The sequence below is a fragment of the Vombatus ursinus genome, unplaced genomic scaffold (assembly GCF_900497805.2).
Source record: "Vombatus ursinus unplaced genomic scaffold, bare-nosed wombat genome assembly UNPS02014775.1, whole genome shotgun sequence".
Classification (NCBI taxonomy): domain Eukaryota; kingdom Metazoa; phylum Chordata; class Mammalia; order Diprotodontia; family Vombatidae; genus Vombatus; species Vombatus ursinus.
The window spans coordinates 17,881,766-17,904,534 of record NW_020954553.1 but is presented as its reverse complement, the minus strand read 5'-3'; the positions used below and the strand labels follow the sequence as shown (position 1 = coordinate 17,904,534).

The following is a 22,769-nucleotide window of genomic DNA, read 5'->3' as shown; positions in this document are numbered from 1 at the left end:
AGCTATAGTGAGTTATTCCTGGTCAGGGACACTGACACTTATAGGCCTATCTGTCCTTCCTACCTGCTAAGCCCACAAAGTGGCTTCTTATCTCACACAGGCAGTTGTATCTAGGTCTATTCCTTTCTCTAATTCATTCTAGAGAGATTTGAAACTTGCTGAAACCATGGATCACACAGCAAGTCAGGAAAGGGGGTAGGTCAGTGGCTACAAAAAGGGTCAGGGAGTCAAACTCCACCACAGCTTTATTTCTTCAATGAGATATGGAAAGCTGGACAAGGGTTGGAATGCACCTCCCCCTCCCCAATTCTTACAGTTTAGAGCCATTCATGAGGAGAGAGAGGCCCAAGGAGATGAAGTTAATCAGTCTTGAGTTGCCAGGGATCCAGTCAGGGTTTGAATCCACATCAAGGGATTACCTCTGAAAACTCCCCAACCTGTTGCCAGTGTCCATCTGTACAAGTCAGCTCAGTCTTCGAACTGAGTCCTCACCTGCTGCCCTGGTCCATGTTTTATCACAGTGCTCCTGTGCACAAGCTCCTATTCTGTCAAGCCTCATGGTTGGGCTGTAGCGGTAGCTCAATCCTGATGCCTCAGGCAAGGTGGAGGCAGAAAGGAGCTTTACGGGGTCATCGGCGCTTGTACAGACATGGCCTCAAAGTCAGGCCTCGAAGGGGACCCTGAGCCTTGGGAGGTCCTATCTTGTGGAAATTTAACAGGTAGAAGTAGCTGTTGGTCAGATCCTGGAAGGAGAAGAGATGGACCATAGCTAGAGAAGTAGGTATTAACTTCTTCCGTGGCCCTCTTCACATCCCCCTACTGATAGGGTGAGATGGAGGGGGACAGGGTAGGAAAGGGTCACCATCAATCAATCATTGCCATGAGGGGCTGACTCTCCTTCCTTAGCTACCCCTCAGGGGCCAATATCTTGTCAAATTTCTACAACGTGGTTGGGCAATTGAGTCAGTGAATATTATCCCTTCATAAACTTTCCCCACCAAAAATTCTTACTGTCTAGCCCATGGGACATAGGGTCAGGATGGACACAGACATGGCCCATATTCTGTGGCAGTACTTCCCCAGCACGTCTGCATGAGTTTGTATGTGGGGGTAGGGGAGTGGGGGTGGAGAGCTGGAGAAAGAGGGCATCCTTGTTACCTTGGAAACAAGCTTGAAGCCCAACTGGGCTAAGGCTCCCAAGAAACCCCTCATATCCACAAATCGGCTGGCTACCTCGGCCACTTTCAACATGCCTCTGTAGGGAAAGAAAGGAGATGAAAGGAGGAGTAAATCATGACAGAGTTAGATAGGGCAGAGAAGTACAAGACAGGGTAACATATTCAAATGAATGAAGTAGACGAGAGAGAATGAGAGTGTGTGAGTGACTGAGAGCGTGTGTGTGTGTGTGTGTGTGTGTGTGTGTGTGTGTTATCAGTGTATATATTAAGATGCACTCACATAAGCAAATCAAGAAACTAGATCAGGGAAGCATGGTGGAAAGCATCTGCATGAAGAGTAATAAAGGAAGAAACAGAAGCAATATTGTCATCAAGGTACTTGGGCAAAGAGATTACAGGCCTGGCACAGAGATATGATATAGTAATGATAGGGGATTTCAACTATCTAAATATCTGCTAGAGCTTTTTCTCTGCCAAAAAACAGGTTGAAAAACTGATTTACCTTAAGTATCATAAATTTAGAGCTGGAAGGGAACTTAGTCTTCTCCAATCTCCTCAAACACTTTTATCCTATAAAGGAAACAACTAGGGGAATTGCCATTCTGGACCCAACTCTCACCAACAAGAAAGAATGGGTTGCTAAAGTAAAAATTATCTCCTCTCCTCAGATATCCCAACTCCCATGCCGCTGCACTCATTCTGGTCTTCTTTGGCTTCTCTACCACATCCCCAAGGTAGGTACCTTTTCCCCTCCCAGATTTTCAGTTTTCTTTTAGGTATTATCTTTCCCTATTAGACTGTAAGCTCCCTAAGAGCAAGGATTATCTTTCTTTTTTGAATTTGTCCTTAGAGCTGAGCATAATGCCTGGCACATAGCAGGCACTTAATAAATGTTTATTGATTATTGACTATTATTGATAGGAACCTTAAAGAGAAGTGACCACTCTAAATTAGACCCTAGAAATGGGAGAATAGATTTCCAAGCCATAGTTCGGTGAAAATTAAACTGAAGGATAGACTGGATCTGGTGACCTGGAGACTCTACAAGGAAAGTTGACCCAAGAGCATCAGGAGATACTGAAGAATAGGATTCTGAAAACACAAACACAAATGATTCCCATGATAAAGAAAATGGGAAACTGCCTCCCAAGGCCAATGTGGATGCATAGTTCATCAACCAATGTAAGTTTTAAAAGCACATGCAAAGATGCAAGTTACAAGCAAGGGTAGATTCCTATGCGATATTTCACATTTTCTTCTATTTTTTTTCACTCTTTTGACTTTGTTTTATTGTTTCTTGATGTCTCATGGAATCATTAGCTTCAACTCAACCAATTCTAATTTTTAAGGAGTTATTTTCTTCAGCGAGGTTTTGTACCTCTTTTGTCATTTGGCCAATTCTGATTTTTAAGGAGTTATTTTCTTGAGTATTTTTTGTCCCTTTTACCAAGTGGTTAATTCTCTTTTCATAATTTTCTTGCATTATTCTCATTTCTTTTCCCAATTTTTCCCCTCCTGCTTATTTGATTTTAAAAATCTTTTTCTTATGTTTTACATGATTGCATATATATAGCCTATATTAAATTGCTTACCATCTTAGGGAGGGGGGAGGGAAGAAGAGAAAAAATTTGGAACTCAAAATTTTGTGAAAAATGTTAAAAATTGTCTTTACATGTTATTGGAAAAAATAAAAAACTTTTTAAAAAATCTCTTTAGCTTTTCTAGGAATTATTATTGGGCTTGCGTCCAACCTGCATTTTTCTTTGACACTTTGCTTGTATCTTGTTTTTCAAATCATTGTCTTTAACTTTGTTTTTTTTTGTGTTTTTTTTTTTTGCTTTTTGGGGAGGCAACTGGGGTTAAGTGACTTGCCCAGGGTCACACAGCTAGTTAAGTGTCAAGTGTTTGAGGCCGGATTTGAACTCAAGTCCGCCTGACTCCAAGGCCAGAGCTCTATTCACTGTGCCACCTAGCTGCCCCTGAGTTTGTGTCTTAAACTTCCCAGTTACCATAGGAATTCTTTTTTGTTGTTGTTGCTGTTTGCTCCTTTTTCCAGACTACTTCTTGACTTTGGACTCTATGCTAGAGTTTGGCTCTGCTCACTTAGGAGAGGGAGAGGGGAGGTTGAATTTGATCATCTCTACAATCCTTCTTGACTTTAAATCTATGTTACTACGGTAACGTCCAAATGGGCCCTAATCAGATCACAACCTTAATACTGTGTTCATTTCTTAGTAATACAATTTAGGAAGGACACTGACAAGCTGATGTATGTCCAGACGATCCGAGAGACCAGGATGGTGAGGGGACTAGAAATAATGTCATATATGGATCAGCAGAAGGAATCAGAAATGTTTAGCTTGGAGAAGAACGTGATCCTTATCTTCAAATGGCTGCAGGACTGTCATAGGGAAGAGAGATCAGCTTTGCTCTGCTTGGCCCCAAGTACATCCTAAAAGCAACAAGGAGAAGCTGAATAGCCAAGGATTAGACTTCCTTCATGGAATGAAGAGTTTTCTAAACATGGAAAGGGCTGCCTTACAGATGCATTCAAGAGGAAGTTGAATGATGCTCTGTAAGGAAAAATAAAGAGGAGATGCCTCCTCAGGTACAGGTAGAATTAGATGCTATGATGGTGTGTGACTGGAGGGCCTGTGAGAGTCTGAGAGGCTAGGTGGGATGGAATACTGTGAATGACAGAGCCAAGCAGACATAATGAGGGAGACAGATTCTGCACAAAGACCCCCCAGCTCCCAGAGGTCCCCATACCCTGGTTTCAGTACTCGGTTTGCCTCCTTCAGGAAGTCACTCAGGTTTGTTCCCATCAATGAAAGGCAGAAAACAGCCACGTCCACAGACTCATCCTTGAGGGGCACCTGGGGGGAGAGGAGGGAAGGGAAATTATGAAACCTAGGTCCTATTACCTCAAGCAGTAACATGAATCCCTCCAGAAAAGAAATGTGGGCTCCCAAGAGATGCGTTCTTATATATGGAAGTAAAGGTTTCCAGGGAAACATGGAGGCTTAAGGAGGGAACTGATGATTTCCAGGGGCAGGTAAGGCCTTCTTGGGTGAAATGAGGGATTAAGTAGGAAAGATCAGATATTCTTGAGCTAAATAAAGGCTTATATGACTTTTCTGTGGGAGGGCAGGTCTGAGATGAAGAAGTGAAGGTTTACAGGAGGCACTGAAGGCTGACACAGGAAAGTGACACTTTATAGAAGGTTGAAGACATTTATGAGAATGTAAAGGTTTTCAGAGACAGGAGATACCTTCTATTAGAAGCTGAGAATTTGGATGGTGAAGCAAAGATTCACAGAGAACTGGGACCTTACCTGGGCCATGTCACAGACTGTGACACGGGGGTCAAGTGCAGCCAGGTCAAAGCAGTGTACAGTGTTCTTGACACTAGAGGCAAGGTGACAGTCTCCACAACCAAAATCTGCCACAACCAGGGATGCTGGCCTACAATGACAAGGAAGACAGTCAGAGGCCTATCTGAGTATCAGTCCTAGTTGACTGAGGCTTAAGTGCTCCTAATCTCCTGTAATTTAGCCATATTATAGGCCCAATCTTTACTTTTACAACATCCCCCTTACATCCCACAACACACCAGTTACTTCCCATGCCCCCAACTGTCATACCCTCTCTCCTTGGCACCTCTTCACCTGTCATAAGTTCCCTGTCACCTCTCAAACATTCCCTCACCATCTGTGCCATCCTCCTTTGCCTCATAAGGGGTCTCTCCCTTGCTCACCGCTGTTTCAAGTCTTTCACGATTCGGTCCACAGGCTTCAAGGGCCATCGCTTTATTTGGTTCTGGAAGCCACGATGATAGAGCTCAAAGGCCTCAGGGTCTTCCTGGAAGATGTGGCTTGCAGCACTGCTAGTCACAGAGTAAAGCTGCTCATTGAGGAAGCGGAAACGAGCTCCCTCAAGCCGCTGCTTCATCTTTGCCCGAAGCATCCCACCCCGGTCCAGAGATGCCCCTGGCTCCTCTGCTTCCAACTCTGGCTCACATTTCTCTGTCAGCCCAGAGGGGTTCTCCTCCTCAGGAGCTGCAACACTCTGTGGCTTTGGAGGTAGAAACTTATTCTTCTGTCTCCGTTTGTTTTTCTGACGGTTTCTCCATTGTTTCCGACTCAGTCTTGGCTCTGTATTATTCCCATCTTTCACTGGGCCCAGGGTGGTCCTCCTGAGGCCTGGGTCATTCTGGGGAAGAACAGAGGGCAGATCACCATTCTTTGGGGCTCCAGAGCCTGAAGGGGGTAAAATATTGGAGGGCTTTTGTTGGTAGAGGGCCAGGGTAAATAACTTTGATCCTAAAGACCTATAAAGTCACCCCAGCCATTCTCCAGCTCAGAGACGAATTGTTTCCCAGAATGAGGAGTCAAAGTTTAGCCCTCCAAGGGTAAGGCTAGCAGAAGAAGGTAAGTGTATAGGTAGAAGAACTAAACTAGATCCCACAGAAGGCATCAAGTATAACAGAGCTAAAGAAAAGTATCAGTGGAGACGCTGAGGAATTCACAGGAAACAATAATGAGAAAGAAGAGTAGATGTAATCCTCCTGGGACTTGCTGAGATGTGACTGGTGCTTGGAATGCAGCAATGGAAAGGTCTCAAAGGAACAGAATGGGTAGGAAAACATTAGGAAGATATTCACTTGTGTAGAATTCCAAAAAAAGCAGAAAGTATGCTGTGCAATATTTGTAAGAACTGATGCATGGAGTCCCAAGAAAAAGACTGTGGTTGGTGAGTACCATAGACTGAACAGCCAAATGGAGGAAACAGATGACCAATTTGAGAACAGACCACAAGCTTAGCAAAGTGGTATGATAGGGGTTATGATAGGGCATAGCAGAGAGGGATAATGCAGCAGTGATAGGAAATTTTATATCTGGACATACATTGAAACTCACTTTTATGCCAAAAGCAGAGCAACTGACACAAAGAATGTAAGATTCTTGAGGGCAGGAACTCATGGTGGCAGAAAGAAGGGCACTGTGTTTTCCCTTTCTTGACACAAGTAATTCCATTTTAGAATAAGCTTCCATTTCAAGTGTAAATGGACAGTCATGCCTAATGCTTACCTTTTGTCTTCTTTTACCCAGCTCTAGTGCAACAATAACCAAAAGATGAATACACTCTGTCCCGGACCCTCTCCCCATGCCCCAAGCCAACCACTGACTAGCAGATTAGTAATTTTCTATTCCCTTTCCTGAAACATAACACACTGCCCCGCAAACCAGAGAATGACCAGTTGTGAACCCTGCATGACTGTGGATACTAGCTCCTATCCAAAAGCCCACTTGCTCCACAGAGCCTTCCTTTTCTATATGCAATTCCCTGCTTCAGCTGGTAAAAAATTAAGTAATAAATCCTTTAACTGACCTGAATTCTAAACTATAATCAAGTAAGATTTCTTTCTGCAGTAGTTCCTTTTTGTCTCAGTGTCACCAAGGCCTATCACAGTACCTGGCAAGTAGCAATCACTTAACTACTTACTGATTGATTGATGGATGAATCCTGAACTTGTTGAGCTGCTAATTTCATCCTTGGTAACTGTAGAAAGTGATGGGTAAAATAGCTACTCTGGACCTGATTCTCACCAAAAAGGAGGAACTGCCTGCTGAAGCAGAAAAATTATCAGACCCTTGGGAAAGCGACTCCTCCTACTTCGAAATCCTGAAAGTTGGACATGTAAGGTGAAGAAGTTTCAGAGTTCAGAGAGAGGACAAGATGGATGCTGTGGCTTCAGATTTTCTATGGAAGGCAGCCCAGGAGGAGCAGGAAACTACAAGAATAAAATACCAACACCAACACAAAGAATTCCAGTAAGGAAGTACAAGGGACATTGTCTAAAGAGACAATTATGGATATACCAGATACACTCAACTAACCTAAAAAAAAAAAAGCATCAGACGTCCAGAATAATGGCCAAGTGAGTGGTTTTGGCCAAGTCCAGCATACTTTCCACTGCCTCAAAACAATAAATGTGCAAATAAAACAGTACAGCAACAACAAAAATAGAAGGGAAAAGAAAACCTCAGAGAAAAACCAATATAGAAAATGAAAAAATGAATAACCAAGAGTTTCCAATAAGATGAATAAATACTACGGGGGAAAAGAAAACAATAATACTAAGATTACAGACATTCAGACTCCTCAAAAATGAAAGTGGAACTAATACAAGAACCATAGTTGAGTAAAAGAATAAAAGGAAAAGATGAGGGAAAAGAAGAAGAACCTGAAAAGATAAATGAGACCAATATGGATACTTTCTTACCTTTTGTAAAAAAAAAAATATGAAAAAGATCTGTATATCTTTGATGAAAATACGAGAAGAGATCATAGCTAGAGCTGGAAGGGCACTGTTCAACTTCCTCATTTTACAGATAGGAAACTGAGGCACAAGGAGGTTAATGACTTGACTTAAGTCACAAAGACAGTAAATGGCAGACCTGGAACTTGAACTCAGGTCACTGGTTCCAAGTTCAGCATTCTTTCTACCCTGCCTTACTTCTCTATGGAATAGTACATTAAGGAACATAAATGACTGAAATGAGTAGAAAATGCAAAAATATAAGATCTCACTGTCTGTTGATTATACAAAAGCATTTTTCTCAGTACAGCAGAAAGTAGCCTTAAAGCCTCTTGTAAAACAGGGTGCCTTCAATACATATTAAGATCATACAGAGTTCCAAGAGCCATCCCCCAACTGATAAAGTTTCAAAGGATATGAACAGGCAGTTTTCAGAGGAAAAAATCTAAGTTATCAATAGCCATATTTTAAAAAATGCTCTAAGTCATTAATAATTAGAGAAATGCAAATTGCAAGAACTCTGAGGTTCTACCTCACATCAGATGGGCATATCTGATAAAAAAAAGGAAAATGGCAAATGCTGGAGAGGCTCTGGGAAAACAGGAACATTAATGTATCACTAATGTACATTAATGCATTGTTGGTGGGGCTGTCAATTGGTTCAGGCATTGTGCAAAGCAATTTAGAACTATTGCCCAAAAGTTATTAAACTATGCATAGCTTTGACCAGTAATACCACTACTAAGGCTATACCCTAAAGAGATCAAAGAAAGAGGGAAAAGATTAATAAGTTCGAAAATATTCATAGCAGTCCTTTTTGTGGTGGCACACACAAGAGGGGGTAGCCACCAGAGGTGGGGAATGACTGAGTAAGTTATAGTGTATGAATGTGAGGGAATATCATTGTGATCTAAGAAATGATGAAAGGAGGGTTTCAAAGAAATTTAGGAAGACAAATGAGGAAGAGTGAGTTGAGCAGAACTAGGAGAACAATTTATGCAACAACAATGATATTGTTAAGACAAACAACTTTGAAAGACTTGGGAACTCTGATCAACACAGTGACCAAACATAATTCCAAAGGACTCATGATGAAACATGCTGCCCACCCTCTGATTGAAAGGGGATGGACTAAAGAGTGCAGAATGAGCAATTTTTTTTTTTACATGACCAATGAGGGAATTGGTTTTGTTTGATTTTACTGTTTATAATAGAGGTTTTGTTTTTCTTGGAATTTCAATAAGGTAGGGGTTGGAGGAGGGGAAACAAGCAGGCAAGAAGGGGGATCTGTTAGAAAATACAACTTTATTTTTTAAAAAAAATCACAGAATCAAGAAAATGTTGTATACAGTAATAGCAATATTGTTCAAATAATTGTTAAGTTATTCTGAGAATTATAAGCACTCAAATCAACTACAAAGGACCTATGAAGGAAGATAGTATCCACCTCCAGAGAAAGAACTGATAAATAGAACTATGCATAGTATGGTTTTACATATATCTATACATACATACATGCATACATATATATATATTTGTGTCAAATGGTGGCTTTCTCTAGTGCAGGGTGGGGAAGGAGAGGGGGAGACAGTTCAGAACTTAAAATGTAACAAAAAAATAAATAATTTTTTTTAAAAGATCAAACACAATTCTTAGATAGAAGAAACCAAAGAGATCAATGTCAAATGAGACATAAAATAAGGAGATTTGTGCTCATCAAGGTTGTTTGATATTGTCACAGAGGATGCTGCATACAGAGACCAATCTGAAGAGGAACTCCCAATCAATGGTGATATTTTCCAGATGTTCCTGTTTCTAAAGCTTGTTGCATCAAGGCTCATAATACTATAGGGCTTCTTTAATGTTAATAACACTCATAAGCACTCAAAAAAAAAATCAGTCTAACAATCCATATAGGAAGAACCAAGTGGATGAAGAATGCCTATTGTCTACATCAGGGTCAAGCTCAACTAAAAATGGATCCCTGCTAGTGACAAAATGACTTAGAAAACCATAAATTAACATGATTTGTGTTGTATTTTAATTTACTTTGTTAAACATTTTCCAATTACATTTTTATCTGGTTCAGGCTACAGGAGAGAGTTTTGCTGTTTGAATTTGGTCTAGACTATGGTCTAGACTATGACATGAAGCTGGATGGGCAGCCATGCCTTTCGGTATGCATGAGTATGTATAATAAAATCCATACTAGATATTGCAAATGCACAAATAAGGTGGTCCCAGAATTTAATAACAGGAAGAGAGTAGGCTAAATATCAACTGGTAAATCATGCATGCAGTGATTGCTATGATCTCTCGCTGCTCTAGGACTCCATATCTTTTTTAACACTAATATTTTCATAGAGATGCTATAGGGCCGTTATGATCACAGAACACCGCAATCTCTGAAGAATCAAAATTTTGACTGCCTCTAAGAGCAAAATGCGTAGAAGTATAGTAAACTTAAGTAGCCTACACTGGATTACCAACAATGACATGCACAATATGTAGCATAAAAGATATCCAGGAAGTACAGTACCAGAAAAAGAGTTAGTTAGTTAGTTAATTCACTCTGGTCAGTTAGCCAGAGTGAAGGAAAAGAGAAATACTGCCTGAGTGCTGCTGTAATGTAGCTTGGAGACATTAACAGCTGAGACCCTGGGGGAAAGACAAAGCGTTAAGAGACAGACAGAAATCGACTTCCCGGAGACGGAGCCAAGATGACAGAAGGAAAGCAGTGACTTGCTAGAGCTCTCCCCTAAACCCCTCCAAATACCTACAAAAAATGGCTCTAAACAAATTCTAAAGCAGCAGAACCCACAAAAAAACAGAGTAAAACAAATTTCCAGCCCAAGACAACTTGGATGACTGACAGGAAAGGTATATTGCGCTGGGCTGGGAGAGGAACACAGTTCGGCGTGGGCACGCAGGCCACAGCGACACTGGAGCAGGCCTCAGAGGACTGAATCTCGGGCAGCTGTGGCAGTTTCCAGACTTCTCAACTCACGAACGCCAAAGACAACTTAAAAGGTCAGTGGGAAAAGTCTGTGACTGCGGTGAGAGAAGAAGCTAGATCTCAGCCGCCCTGAGGGCAGCAGCTGACTTCTGAGCTTCCAGCCCACAGACTGAGGGGAAATCGAGTGGCTGATCAGAGGGGGATTGCAAGGATCTGTTTGCCAGGGCTAAGGGAGGAATCTCTTGCTTTACCAGTGCTTGGATCTGGGTCACAGTTCTGAGGGGCGGTCCTGGGGTGAGAAGGAGCGCTGGAGTGGTGGAGCTTGTTGTGGCAGTGGAGAGGAAATAACCTCGCCCCTCATCATACCACCTTGGAAGAACTGACACTTTTCAGGTCCCTAGAAGTATCTCTGAAAACAGCTGTATAAACCCCCAAAGCTTAGGACAGCACATTCTCCACACTGGAAACAGACTCTTACCTTAACAAAGAGTTTAGAACTCAAGTAACTGGTTGGGATCATGAGCAAGTAGCACAAAAAAAGTCAGACTATATTATCTTACTGTGGTGACAAAGAAGATCAAAACATACAACAAGAAGAAGAAAACAAAGTCAAAGCTCCTACATCTAAAACTTCCAAGAAACACATGAATCAGTCCCAGGCCTTGGAAGAGCTCAAAAGGGATTCTGAGAAGTAAGAGAAGTAGAGGAAAAACCAGGAAGAGAAATGAGAGTGATGCAAGAAAATCATGAAAAGCAGGTTAACAGCTTGCTAAAGGAGACCCAAAAAAATAGTGAAGAAAATAACACCTTAAAAAATAGCCCAACCCAAATGGCAAAAGAGGTACAAAAAGCCAATGAAGAAAAGAATGCCCTAAAGAGCAAAATTGGACAAATGGAAAAGGAAGTCCAAAAGATTACTGAAGAAAATACTTCCTTAAAAATTAGAATAGAGCAATTGGAAGCTAATGACTTTATAAGAAATCAAGACACTGTAAAACAAATCCAAAAGAATGAAAAATTAGAAAACAATGTGAAATATTTCATTGGAAAAACAACTGACCTGGAACATAGATCCAGGAGAGAGAATTTAAAAATTATTGGACTATCTGAAAGCCATGATCAAAAAAAGAGCCTAGACATCACCTTTCAAGAAATTATCAAGGAAAACTGCCCTGATATTTTAGAACCAGAGGACAAAATAGAAATGGAAAGAATACACTGATCTCCTCCTGAAAGGGATCCCCAAAGGAAAACTCCTAGGAATATTGTAGCCAAATTCCAGAGTTCCCAGGTCTAGGAGAAAATATTACAAGCAGCCAGAAAGAAACAATTCAAGTATTGTGGAAACACAATCAGGATAACACAAGATTTAGCTGCTTCTACATTAAGGGATCACAGGGCATGGAATATAATATTCTGGAGGGCAAAGGAGATAGGGTTACAACCAAGAATCACCTACCCAGCAAAACTGAGTTTAATTCTTCAGGGGAAAAAATGGTCATTCAGTGAAATAAAGGACTTTCAAGCATTCCTGATGAAAAGACCAGAGCTGAATAGAAAATGTGATTTTCCAATACAAGACTCAAGTGGAACATGAAGAGGTAAACAGGAAAGAGAAATCATAAGAGACTTATTAAGGGTGAACTGTTTACATTCCTGCATGGAAAGATGATATTTGTAACTCATGAGACCTTTGTCAGTATTAGGGTAGTTGAAGGGAAAAAATCATCTGTATGTGTATATATATATATATATATAGATAGATAGATAGATAGATAGATAGATAGATAGATAGATGGATAGATAGATAGATAGAGGGCACAGGGTGAGTTGAAGATGAAGGGGTCATATCTGGAGAATAAAATTAAAGGGTGAGAGAGGATTATACTAGGAGAAGAAGAAAGGGAAAGGTAGAACGGGGTTAAATTATCTCACAAAAAAACAGACAAGAAAAGGTTCTTACAGTGGAGGGGAACCAGGGAAGGTGAGAGGAAATGAGTGAATCTTATTCTCATAGGATTTAATTTAAGGACGGTATAACATACACACTCAATTGGGTATGGAAATCTGTCTTACCCTACAGGAAAATAGGAGGGGAAGGGGACAAGAGAGTAGGGGGATGATAGAGAGGAGGGCAGATTGGGAAAGGGGGTAATCAGAAGCAAATACTTCTGAGGAGGGACAGGGTCAAAAGAAAGAACAGAATAAATGGGGGGCGGGATAGGATTAAAGGAAATAGAGTTAGTTTTTCACAGCATGTCTACTATGGAAGTGTTTTGCATAACTGCACAAGTAGAGCCTATATTGAGTTGCTTGCCTTTTCAATGGGGGTAGGTGGGGAGGGAGGAAGGGAGAAAATTTGGAACCCAAAGTTTAAAAAAACACGTTTTAAAAAAAAATGTTTTCACATGCAACCAGGTAATAAGAAATACAGGAAATGGGGTACAGAAATCTATCCTGCCCTACAGGAAAATAGAAGGGGGCTGAGATAGCAGGGAAAGCAGACTAGGGGAAGGGGTATTCAGAATGCATGCCATCTTGAGGTGGGGGGGAGGGGTGAGATGGGGTGAAAATTTGGAACTCAAAATCTTGTGGAAGTAAATGTTGAAAACTAAAAACAAATAAATAAATTAATTAATTAATTAATTTTTAAAAAATAAAAATTTAAAAAGCAACAAACAAAAAAAAATTAAAAAAAAAACACCAGAAAACAAAACAAACAAACAAACAAAAAAATCGACTTCCCTAATGGGGGCCTCTGTCCCCTACACCCAACTCTGTGTACCTACATCTATCCCTATTCCCACGAGAAAAGCAGGAGCCCCAGGAACTTGGAACTTGTTGATTCAGTTTGACAAGAAGTATTTATTAGACACCTACTATGTACAGAGTCCTGTGGTTTATCAATAGCAATACAAAGACAAAAGTCAATTAATTGCCTACCATCATGGAGGTTATATCCTACTGGGGAGGGGGACAGGATGGGAATGGGGACAGATTTCTGGGGTTCCATGAAATTGGATAGGAAATCCTGATCTAGTCCAACCCACATGTAAAAGGAATTCCCTTTATATTATACCCTACAATAAATCATCTAGCCTCTGTGGGATGATGTCTGATGAGACAGAATGCACTTCTTTCAGAGAATGGAGAAGTCTATCCTATTTTTGTACAGCTCTAAGCACTAGGAAGTTTTTCCTTCCTAATATCAAACCTAAATTTGCTTCTTAGCAACTTCCACCAACCACTCCTAGTTCTACCTTCTGGGACCAAACAGGACAAATCGAACCACTCTGAAGACTACCTGAACGACCCTTCTGGGTTTTCTCTTCTTCAGGATAAATTTCCTTCAAACTTATTCTCATCTGGTATAGACTCAAGGCCCTTCACTTTCCTAATTGCCTCCTTCTTCTACCTCATCAATGTCCTTTTTAATTATGGTGCCCAGACTTGAAAATAATACTCAGATGAAGTCTGACTAGGAGAGAAGACAGAGAGAGGATAACTCCCTTACTCCTTGAAGTCATACCCCACTTAATGCCATTAAGGTGAACTTTTTAGAGAAAGGCCTCCAGTGTACTGGTTGGATCCGCTATGAAAGATTGATGAGAAGCATACATGTGCATCACAAAGGATAAGAATGTATAGATGGGTTACAATCTGGACCACTGGAGGAAGTACACATATTGATGAGATCCCCGATCCATTACAGTACCATTATTACTATTTGAAATGAAAAGGAAAGAACAAATAGAACTAACCGGGAAATCCCCCCTGCATCCACCATACCTTTGCTCTCTTCTTTCTTAGTTTTTACTCCTTGGACTGCTGGTAGCTTTGAGTTTTCTTCCTTAAGTGGAGCCTCTTTGGGGGCCTTCTTCCTCTTTTTTCTCTTCTCCTCCCCAAGGTCAGAATCCGAGTTGGAGTCATTGCCCTCTCGGTTAGGGAGTTGGTAAGGCAGCGCCTCGGCCTGCAGTGCCTTTAATGTAGCTTGGAGACTTTGACGGCTGGGGCCCTGGGGGAAGGATGAAGGATAAGAGACAGAAGGAAATCTGCTTCCCTAATAGGGGTCTCTGTCCCCTGAACCCAGCTCTGTGTGCCTACATCTATTCCTACTCTCAATGAGAAAAGCAGGAAGCCCAGGAACCAGAAATGTACTTGTTGATTCAATTTGGCAAGAAGTATTTATTAGATATCTACTATGTACAGGGCCCTGTGGTCATTAGTAGCAACACAAAGACAAAAGACAAATGACTGCTGGCATCAAGGAGGTTGAATCCTACTGGGAAGGGGGATAGGATGGAAACAGAACTTACAAGGTAAGTAAATATATACAAAGCAAACACAAATTTATCTTTTAAGAGGAAGCACTAACAACTGAGGGCAGGGGAAAGTGGCTTTAGGTAGGAGCTGGCATTTGAGTTGAGCCTCTAAAACACGGAGGTGAGGAGGAAAAACATCCCAGGCACAGGGACAAGCAGCCTGTGCAAAGGCTCACTGGTAGGAGGTGGAAAGCTAGGCATAAGTAATAGGAAGTGGGTCAGTTTGGCCAGAATGTACAGTGTATGAGGGGAAATGATAGGAATGTAGTCTAGAGAGACAGGTTTGGAATCAATGAAACTTTTTTTTTTAAAGTTACCACACGTAGGTCATCAACTGTTTATTATCAAGTTTGACTACTCCACAGCCAGTGGAGTGCATGTATTTCATGTTAGAGTACAAGAAAAACAGGTCAGTAATAAGTATCCAGGGACCTCAAGCCTCTGAAACCTGTATATTTCATCATGGTTTTCTATACTGAAAGACACCAGCTTGATTCATCTCTTCAAAATCTTTCACAGCATCATACCTTCTATAGACATTTTGATATGCCTTTTTCCCAGGTTCAGCCACTCCAAACTTATACATGGTAGCACATCCCAAGGACAGAATAAATGCTGTAATAATATGAAATCGCAAGCGCTTAGCCAAAAGGCCTCGCAGCTGTGGTTTTGCCAAAATAGGAGCAGACATTCTGACAATTCTTCCTAAGGACGTATGTCCTTCTCTGGTGCCTGAGAAATGAAGGGTGAGGGGGAACCTCGCAGGCGCAGAGCCGGGGAAGCGCCTAGACAGGAGCCGGGAGTGCTCAAACAGCGTTCGCCAAGAGGAGGAACGGTGCATAGGGAGGGTTCTCTAAGCAACGGCTGAGCCTCGAGCCCAATGAAACATTTAAAAAAACCATATGTAAGTTTACAATTTCATATACATTCTTCATCGTCTTTTAAAATGGTTTGTTTGCTAAGTTCTTAATGAAAAAAGAAAAAAGAAAGGCTGGAGCCTGTGACATTGCTCATACATCTGAGTGTGGTTCTGAGACATAAAGGGATGACTCCTTCCTCTTCCCTGACTTAGGCAAAGAATTATGGCTCGAGAGCTAGAAGGCTTGGTGGAGATGGTGGAATCATAGCATAGTGGGCTCTGCACCAAGAAAGAGCCCTCACTCATCTAGTCCTGTCCTCTGATTTTAAAGATGGGGAAATAAACTGAGGCAGGGCGGAGCCAAGATGGAGTAAAAGCAGTGACATGCTTGAGCTCTCCCACAAGCCCCTCCAAATACCTATAAAAAATGGTTCTAAACAAATTCTAAAGCAGCAGAACCAAACAAAAAGACAGAGTGAAACAAATTTCCAGTCAAAGACAGCCTGGATGGTTGATCAGAAAAGGTACATGGTGCTGGGCAGGGAGAGGAGCGCAGTTCAGCGTGGGCTCACAGGCCTCAGCTAATCTAGAGCAGGCTTCAGAGGACTGAATCTCGTGCAGCTGTGGTAGTTTCCAGACTTTTCAACCCACAACACCAAAGACAACTTAGAAGGTCAGTGGGAAAAGTCTGTTTTTTTGGTGGCATGGTGGGGTTCCAGTCCCATTCCCCGAGCTTGGCCCCAGGGTGGTAGCTGCCTCCTGAGCTTCCTGCCCACAGACCAAGGGGGAATCGAGTGGCTGATCAGAGGGGGATTGCAGGGATCTCTCTGCTGGTGCAGGATTTTTTTGCTTTGCCCATGCTTGGATCTGGGTCACAGTTCTGGGTAGTGGTCCTAGGGCAAGGAGGAACGCTGGTGTGGGGGAGCCTGTAGTGGCTGTGGAGAGGAAATCTTCACAGTTACAAGACAGAAAAGTCACTCACAGACCAGAGCATAGGCCAGGAAAGGAGTAAACAACTCGCCCTTCATCACAGCACCTCGGAAGAGCTGAAAATTTATAGGTCCCTAGAAGTATCTCTGAAAACAGCTGCTCAAAACCCCTGATGCTTGGGACAGTACATTCTCCACACTGGAAACAGACTCCTAACTTAACAAAGAATTTATAACTCAAGTAATTGGCAAGCAGTGCAAAAAGAGTCAGACTATATTATCTTACTTTGGTGACAAAGATCAAAACATACAACCAGAAGTAGACAACGAAGCCAAAGTTCCTACATCCAAAGCCTCCAAGAAAAATATGAATTGGTCCCAGGCCACAGAAGAGCTCAAAAAGGATTTTGAGAAGTAGAGGAAAAACTGAGAGTGATGCTAAAGGAGACCCAAAAAAATACTGAAGAAAATAACACCTTAAAAAATAGCCTAACCCAAATGGCAAAAGAGGTCCAAAAAGTCAATGAGAAGAATGCCCTAAAAAGCAAAATTGGTCAAATGGAAAAGGAAATCCAAAAGCTTACTGAAGAAAATACTTCCTTGAAAATTAGAATGGAGAAATTGGAAGCTAGTGACAATTTGAGAAATCAAGGCACTGTAACACTAATCTAAAAGAATGAAAAAAATAGAAGAGAATGTAAAATACCTCACTGGAAAAACAACTGACCTGGAAAATAGATTCAGGAGGGAGAATTTAAAAATTATTGGACTATCTGAAAGCCATGATCAAAAAAAAGAGCCTAGACATCATCTTTCAAGAAATTATCAAGGAAAACTGCCCTGATATTTTAGAACCAGAGGGCAGAATAGAAATTGAAAGAATCTGTTGATCTCCTCCTGAAAGAGACCCCCAAAGGAAAACTCTTAGGAATATTGTAGATAAATTCCAGAATTCCCAGCTCAAGAAAAAAATATTGCAGGCAGCCAGAAAGAAACAATTCAGGTATTGTGGAAACACAATCAGGATAACACAAGATTTAGCAGCTTCTACTTTAAGGGTCCAGAGGGCATGGAGTATGATATTCTGGAGGGCAAGGGAGATAGGACTATAACCAAGAATCACCTACCAAGCAAAACTGAGTATAATCCTTCAGGGTAAAAAATGGTCATCCAATGAAATAGGGGACTTTCAAGCATTTCTGAGGAAAAGACCAGAGCTGAATAGAAAATTTGACTTTCAAATACAAGACTCAAGTGAAACATGGAAGAGGTAAACAGGAAAGAGAAATCGTAAGAGACTTACTAAGGTTGAACTGTTTACATTCCTTCAGGGACAGATGATACTTGTAACTCATGAGTCCTTTGTCAGTATTAGGGTAGTGGGGAGGGAAAAAATTATATGTATGTATAAATAGATAGATAGAAGGCACAGGGTGAGTTGAAGATTTCCGAAGGGGTGATATCTGGAAAATAAAATTAAGGGGTGAGAGAGGATTATACTGGGAGAAGGAGAAAGGGAGAAGTAGAATGGGGTAAATTATCTCACATGAAACAGACAAGAAAAGGCTTTTATAGTAGAGGGGAAATGGGGGAAGGTGAGAGGGAATGAGTGAATCTTATTCTCATAGGATTTGGCTTAAGGAGTGAATAACATACACAATGGGGTATGGAAATCTATCTTACCCTACAGGAAAATAAGGGGGGAAGTGGACAAGAGAGCAGGGAGTTGACAAAGGGGAGGGCAGATTGGGGTAGGGGATAATCAAAAGCAAACACTTCTGAGGAGGGACAGGGTCAAAAGAGAGAATAGAATAAATGGGGGGTAGGATAGGATGAAGGGAAATATACTTAGTTTTTCACAACAGGACTACTATGGAAGTGTTTTGCATGACTATGTATCTATAACCTGTATCGAGATGCTTGCCTTTTCAATGAGGGTGAGTTGGGAGGGAGGAAGGGAGAAAATTTGTAACCCAAAGTTTTAAAAACACCTGTTAAAAAAAAGAACTAAAAAATAAATGACCAAAAAAATCTCTTAAACTGAAAAAAATAAAATAAATAAATATGGGGAAATAGAGGCACTTAGTGACTTGCCTGAGGTCACAAACATAATAAGGGACAGAGACAGGATTTGAACCAATGTCCTATGACTTCAAAGCCAATGCCCTTAGTCTAACTTCTTTATTTTATAGAAGAAGACACTGAGGCCCTCTGAGGGGATGCCACCTGGCCCAGGTTTTACACAGGCAAGAAATTCCAAAACTGAGATTCAAATCCAGGTGCTTTGGCCTCAAACCCACTGTTCATTCTCCTCCACCAAGTTGCCTTCCCTTTTAAGTTTATTTCCTCATCTGTAAAATGAGGACAGAAATACTTGAGGCTGTGGAAGAAAAGCACTAGAGACACATAAATTATGATTACTGTATATTTCACCCAGTCACACATTTTGTACATGTCCCAGGTTGTGCTCATACTCTAGACTTAGCCTGAAATGCCTGTTGCCCACAACTATCCCGCTGAACCTACAGTTACCTGCTGGTAACCTAATCATCTTCCAAAGCCAAGTTCAGACACCTACATCCTCCTTCAAGAAGTCTTCCTCCATTTTTCCAAGTTGTCATTCCCCACTATAGATCATCCAGCACTAATTTATGACTTTCCTTGGGTCCTGATGCAATTTTGCCAGCCTTAGAGTTCAGGGTCCTCATATCAGATCTTCATCTACTTTAACATGATCTCCAGACACTCAATCTCTCCCTATTTTCCTGGACCATCCTCACTTATACTGGCCTCATTTCCCTTCCTTCATAGTCAAGACTCCAGAGTGTAAGTCCATTCTACACACCACAGCCTTCCATTTCTGAACCCCTTGTCTTTCTGCTGTTCCTGCAAATCTGGGTCACCCCCACAACCTACCTTCTGCACTTCTATTCCTGAGATGTCAAATGAGCTATCTCACCTCCTAGGAGCATGGCAGTACTTTTATTTGTGAGAAGCAGCAGGCATATTGAACAGAGAGCAAGCCTTGAAGTCAGAAAAGACACATACTGGTGGTGTGACCCTGGGCAAGTTCTAATCTCTCAATGCTCTAGGAAACTCTGTAAGACTATCGGCAAAGACGGTACCAATATGCATCAGTCACAGGAGTTTCTTTCCTTGGGAGTTCGCCATACCAATGACATCATCAAACCAGTGTCTCTTTCCCTGACTGGTTATTTTGTCACACCATCCACAGTGGCTGTTCCAAACCTTTTCAGTCTTCTAATCCCCACCCTCTCAGTACATGACCTTGATTCCTACTTTACTATTATTGAATCCATAAATCATGAACTCTTTCAATTTCTTCCCTCCAAAGCTCACCCCTCTGCCTGTGCCTTTGGGACTCTTCAATCTCCCCCTCTTCACAGGGGCCTTGCCCTTAGCCTGCATATTTGCTCAGGTCTCCTCCCATCTTTAAAATAAAACCTTAGCTTAAAATTACCACCTTCTCAAGCTAAGGTCCTATATATTTCTTCACTGTCACTGTTAAACTTCTAGAAAGAATAGTCTACATTCACTGCTTCCACTTCCTTATCAGTTTAACCTTCCTATTCTGGCAACCCCCACAGTACTTTCAGCAGTCCTGAAACTGCTCCCCGAAAGCTCATAGTTGCCTTTTCTAGTCTTTCTTAACTTCAAACCTCCTCTAACCATGTACAGTATTCATTAATCTCCTCTTACCTGTCTTATCACTCATTCTTCTGAGATCCCCAAGATCCTCCTAATCATGAGTGCTGGTCTCTTCTACTCTTTCTCCCTAGGTGAACTCACCAGCCCCATGGCTGCAACTGTCACCTTTGCTCCTGGGTCCACTTACCTCTTCTCCAGATGATCTCATCATGTCCCAGGACTCGAACTGTCACCTCTGCTCTCAGGATTACCACCTAATTCAGGTCCTCATCATGGTTCCCTTGGACTACTATAAAATCTCATAACTATGCCTCCAGTCTTTTTTTTTCTCATTAATTTTTCACACAGCTGACAAAATATTTTCTGTCTCTCATTTCCCTGATCAAAACTCTTCAAGGGTTCCCTAGAGCCTCTAGAATAAAATTCAAACTCCTCAGCATGACATCTAAAGTTATGAACAATCTGATTCCACCCTACCTCAGCCTTATTTCAGCTCACTTCACATACACTACATTTTCACTGGTCTTATATGTCTTGTCTCCAGCTTCAGTGAATTAACATTAGCCCAGGGCTGTAGGAAGGTGCCCCTTCCTCTCCTTGGACTCTTGTGAATCTTCCTTCTCTTAACCTTAAGACTTAGCTCAATTGTTACTTTCCATAGGATGCCTTCCTCCTTTTCCTCTTCTTCCCCATCTACTCACAACACCCCCTTCCTCCTTCCAGCAAAATGTCAATTTCAGGCAGAAGTTGTCATTTTTTCATACCCACATCCCCAGCAATCCTTCCTAACTACGACCTTGGGGAACCTCCACCAATACTTACCATCTAAGTTAGAAATGGACAATGTTTTTGAAACAAGTATCTCTGATAAAGGCCTCATTTGTCAACTATATAGAGAAATGAGTCAAATTTATAAAAATACATGTCCTTCTTCAATTGATAAATGGTCAAAGGATATGAACAGGCAAGCTTTCAGATAAAGAAATCAAAGCTATCTAGAGTCAAATAAAAAAATGCTCTAAATCACTATTGATTAGAAAAATACAAATTAAAACAACTCTGAGGTACCACCTCATACTGATCAGATTGGCTAATATGACAAAAAAGGAAAATGTTGGATGTTGGAGGGGATGTGGGAAAACTGAGACACAAATGCACTATTGGTGGAGCTGTGAACTGATCCATTCTGGAGAGCAATTTGGAACTATGCTCACTGGGCTATAAAACTTTGCATACCCTTTGATCCAGCAATACCACTACTAGGTCTACATCCCAGAGATTTTAAAAAATAAAGGAAAAAGGACCTATTTGCACAAAAATATTTACAGCAGCTCTTTTTGTGGTGGCTAGGAATTGGAAATGGAAGGGATGCCCATAAATTGGGGAATGGCTAAACAAGCTTGGTATGTGACTGTAATGAAATATTATTGTGCTACAAGAAATGACAAGCAGGACGATTTCAGAAAAAACTGGAAAGATTTACATGAATGGATGTATAGTGAAATGAATAGAACCAGGAGAATATTGTACACAGTGACAGCAATATTGTTTGATGAAGAACTGTGATCCACTTAACTATTCTCAGCAACATAATGATCCAAAACGATCCCAAAGCATACTATGCACCTCCGAAAAAAGAACTGAGACTGTCTGAATACAGAGTGAAGCATGCTATTCTTCATTTTACTTCATGTTTTTCTTTTATTCTAGTCTTCTTGTACAAAATGACTAATAGGGAAATGTTTTACATAATTACACCTATATACGATATATATGTAATATACATATAAAATCTATATAGTATATAACTGCTTACCGTCTGAGAGAGGAGGGAGGGGAGGGAGGGAAAGAATTTGGAACTCAAAACTTTAAATAAAAATGTCAAAAGAGAGAGAGAGAGAGAGAGAGAGAGAGAGATGGTAGAGGGATGGACAAGAAGGACCAAACCCAGATGTGAAGAGGACCTATGGCTCGTCCCGCCCACGCCCGGCCACTGAGATAGGACCCGGCAGACGTCGGACCGCGCTGAGCTAGAGCGAGCGGCCCCGGGGAAAGCCGCTCTGTCCTGCTCTGGCCGAACACTGGGGTCCCCAGAACACAGGGAGCGGGTCACGGGAACACGCAGGGGGGGTCGAACCCACGGACACCAGGGCCCCGTGAATCCTGGGGCCCACAACGAGGGCGGGGGGGTTAGGACACATGGACACCGGGTCCCAAGAACCCTGGAGCCCACGACAGGAAGGATGGGGTGTCACGCAAACACAGGGAGGAGAACACACAGCCACGGAGCTCACAAGAGCCCTGGGGCCCACGACAGAGGGGAGGGGGTCACGCAGACAGAAGGCGGGCCACACGGGCACGGGGCTCACGACACGGGGAGGAAGGTGTAATCACGCCAACGCTCGGGGCAAACACTCACCTTGGCGCGCGCCGCCGGCCCGACCCTGGCACGCGGGGTCGGGGGCGCGCGGGCGGCCGGGGCCGGGGGCTCCTCGGCCCACTCGGGCTCCTCGAACATGGGGGCTCCGGGACCAC

The 22,769-nt window shown here is 41.9% G+C and overlaps 2 protein-coding genes across 2 annotated transcripts; both read right to left on the bottom strand.

Annotated features, from left to right (window-relative positions):
- Positions 1–227: 227 nt before the first annotated feature.
- On the bottom strand, positions 228–22,752 carry RRP8 (ribosomal RNA processing 8). The gene is made up of 7 exons (XM_027864462.1): positions 22,654–22,752; positions 14,245–14,470; positions 4,935–5,436; positions 4,513–4,642; positions 3,948–4,054; positions 1,159–1,255; positions 228–743 (listed from the first exon to the last, which is right to left on the bottom strand). Exons 1-7 carry the CDS (start codon positions 22,750–22,752, stop codon positions 630–632), a joined length of 1,275 nt encoding a protein of 424 aa, XP_027720263.1. The 3' UTR covers positions 228–629.
- On the bottom strand, positions 15,177–15,496 carry LOC114044778 (cytochrome c oxidase subunit 6C-like). Its single transcript, XM_027864464.1, has one exon. It carries the CDS (start codon positions 15,466–15,468, stop codon positions 15,238–15,240), a length of 231 nt encoding a protein of 76 aa, XP_027720265.1. The 5' UTR covers positions 15,469–15,496; the 3' UTR covers positions 15,177–15,237.
- Positions 22,753–22,769: the final 17 nt, after the last annotated feature.

What these genes read in the sequence shown, in the direction of transcription:
- LOC114044778 (XM_027864464.1), bottom strand. Translation starts at nt 15,468, where the DNA reads ATGTCTGCTCCTATTTTGGCAAAACCACAGCTGCGAGGCCTTTTGGCT.
- RRP8 (XM_027864462.1), bottom strand. Translation starts at nt 22,752, where the DNA reads ATGTTCGAGGAGCCCGAGTGGGCCGAGGAGCCCCCGGCCCCGGCCGCC. An exon ending in AACCGAGTACTGAAACCAGG is followed by an intron (nt 1,256 to 3,947) that starts GTATGGGGACCT and finishes CTTTCCCTACAG; the next exon opens with AGGCATGTTGAAAGTGGCCG. An exon ending in GCTTCAAGCTTGTTTCCAAG is followed by an intron (nt 744 to 1,158) that starts GTAACAAGGATG and finishes TTCTCCTTCCAG; the next exon opens with GATCTGACCAACAGCTACTT.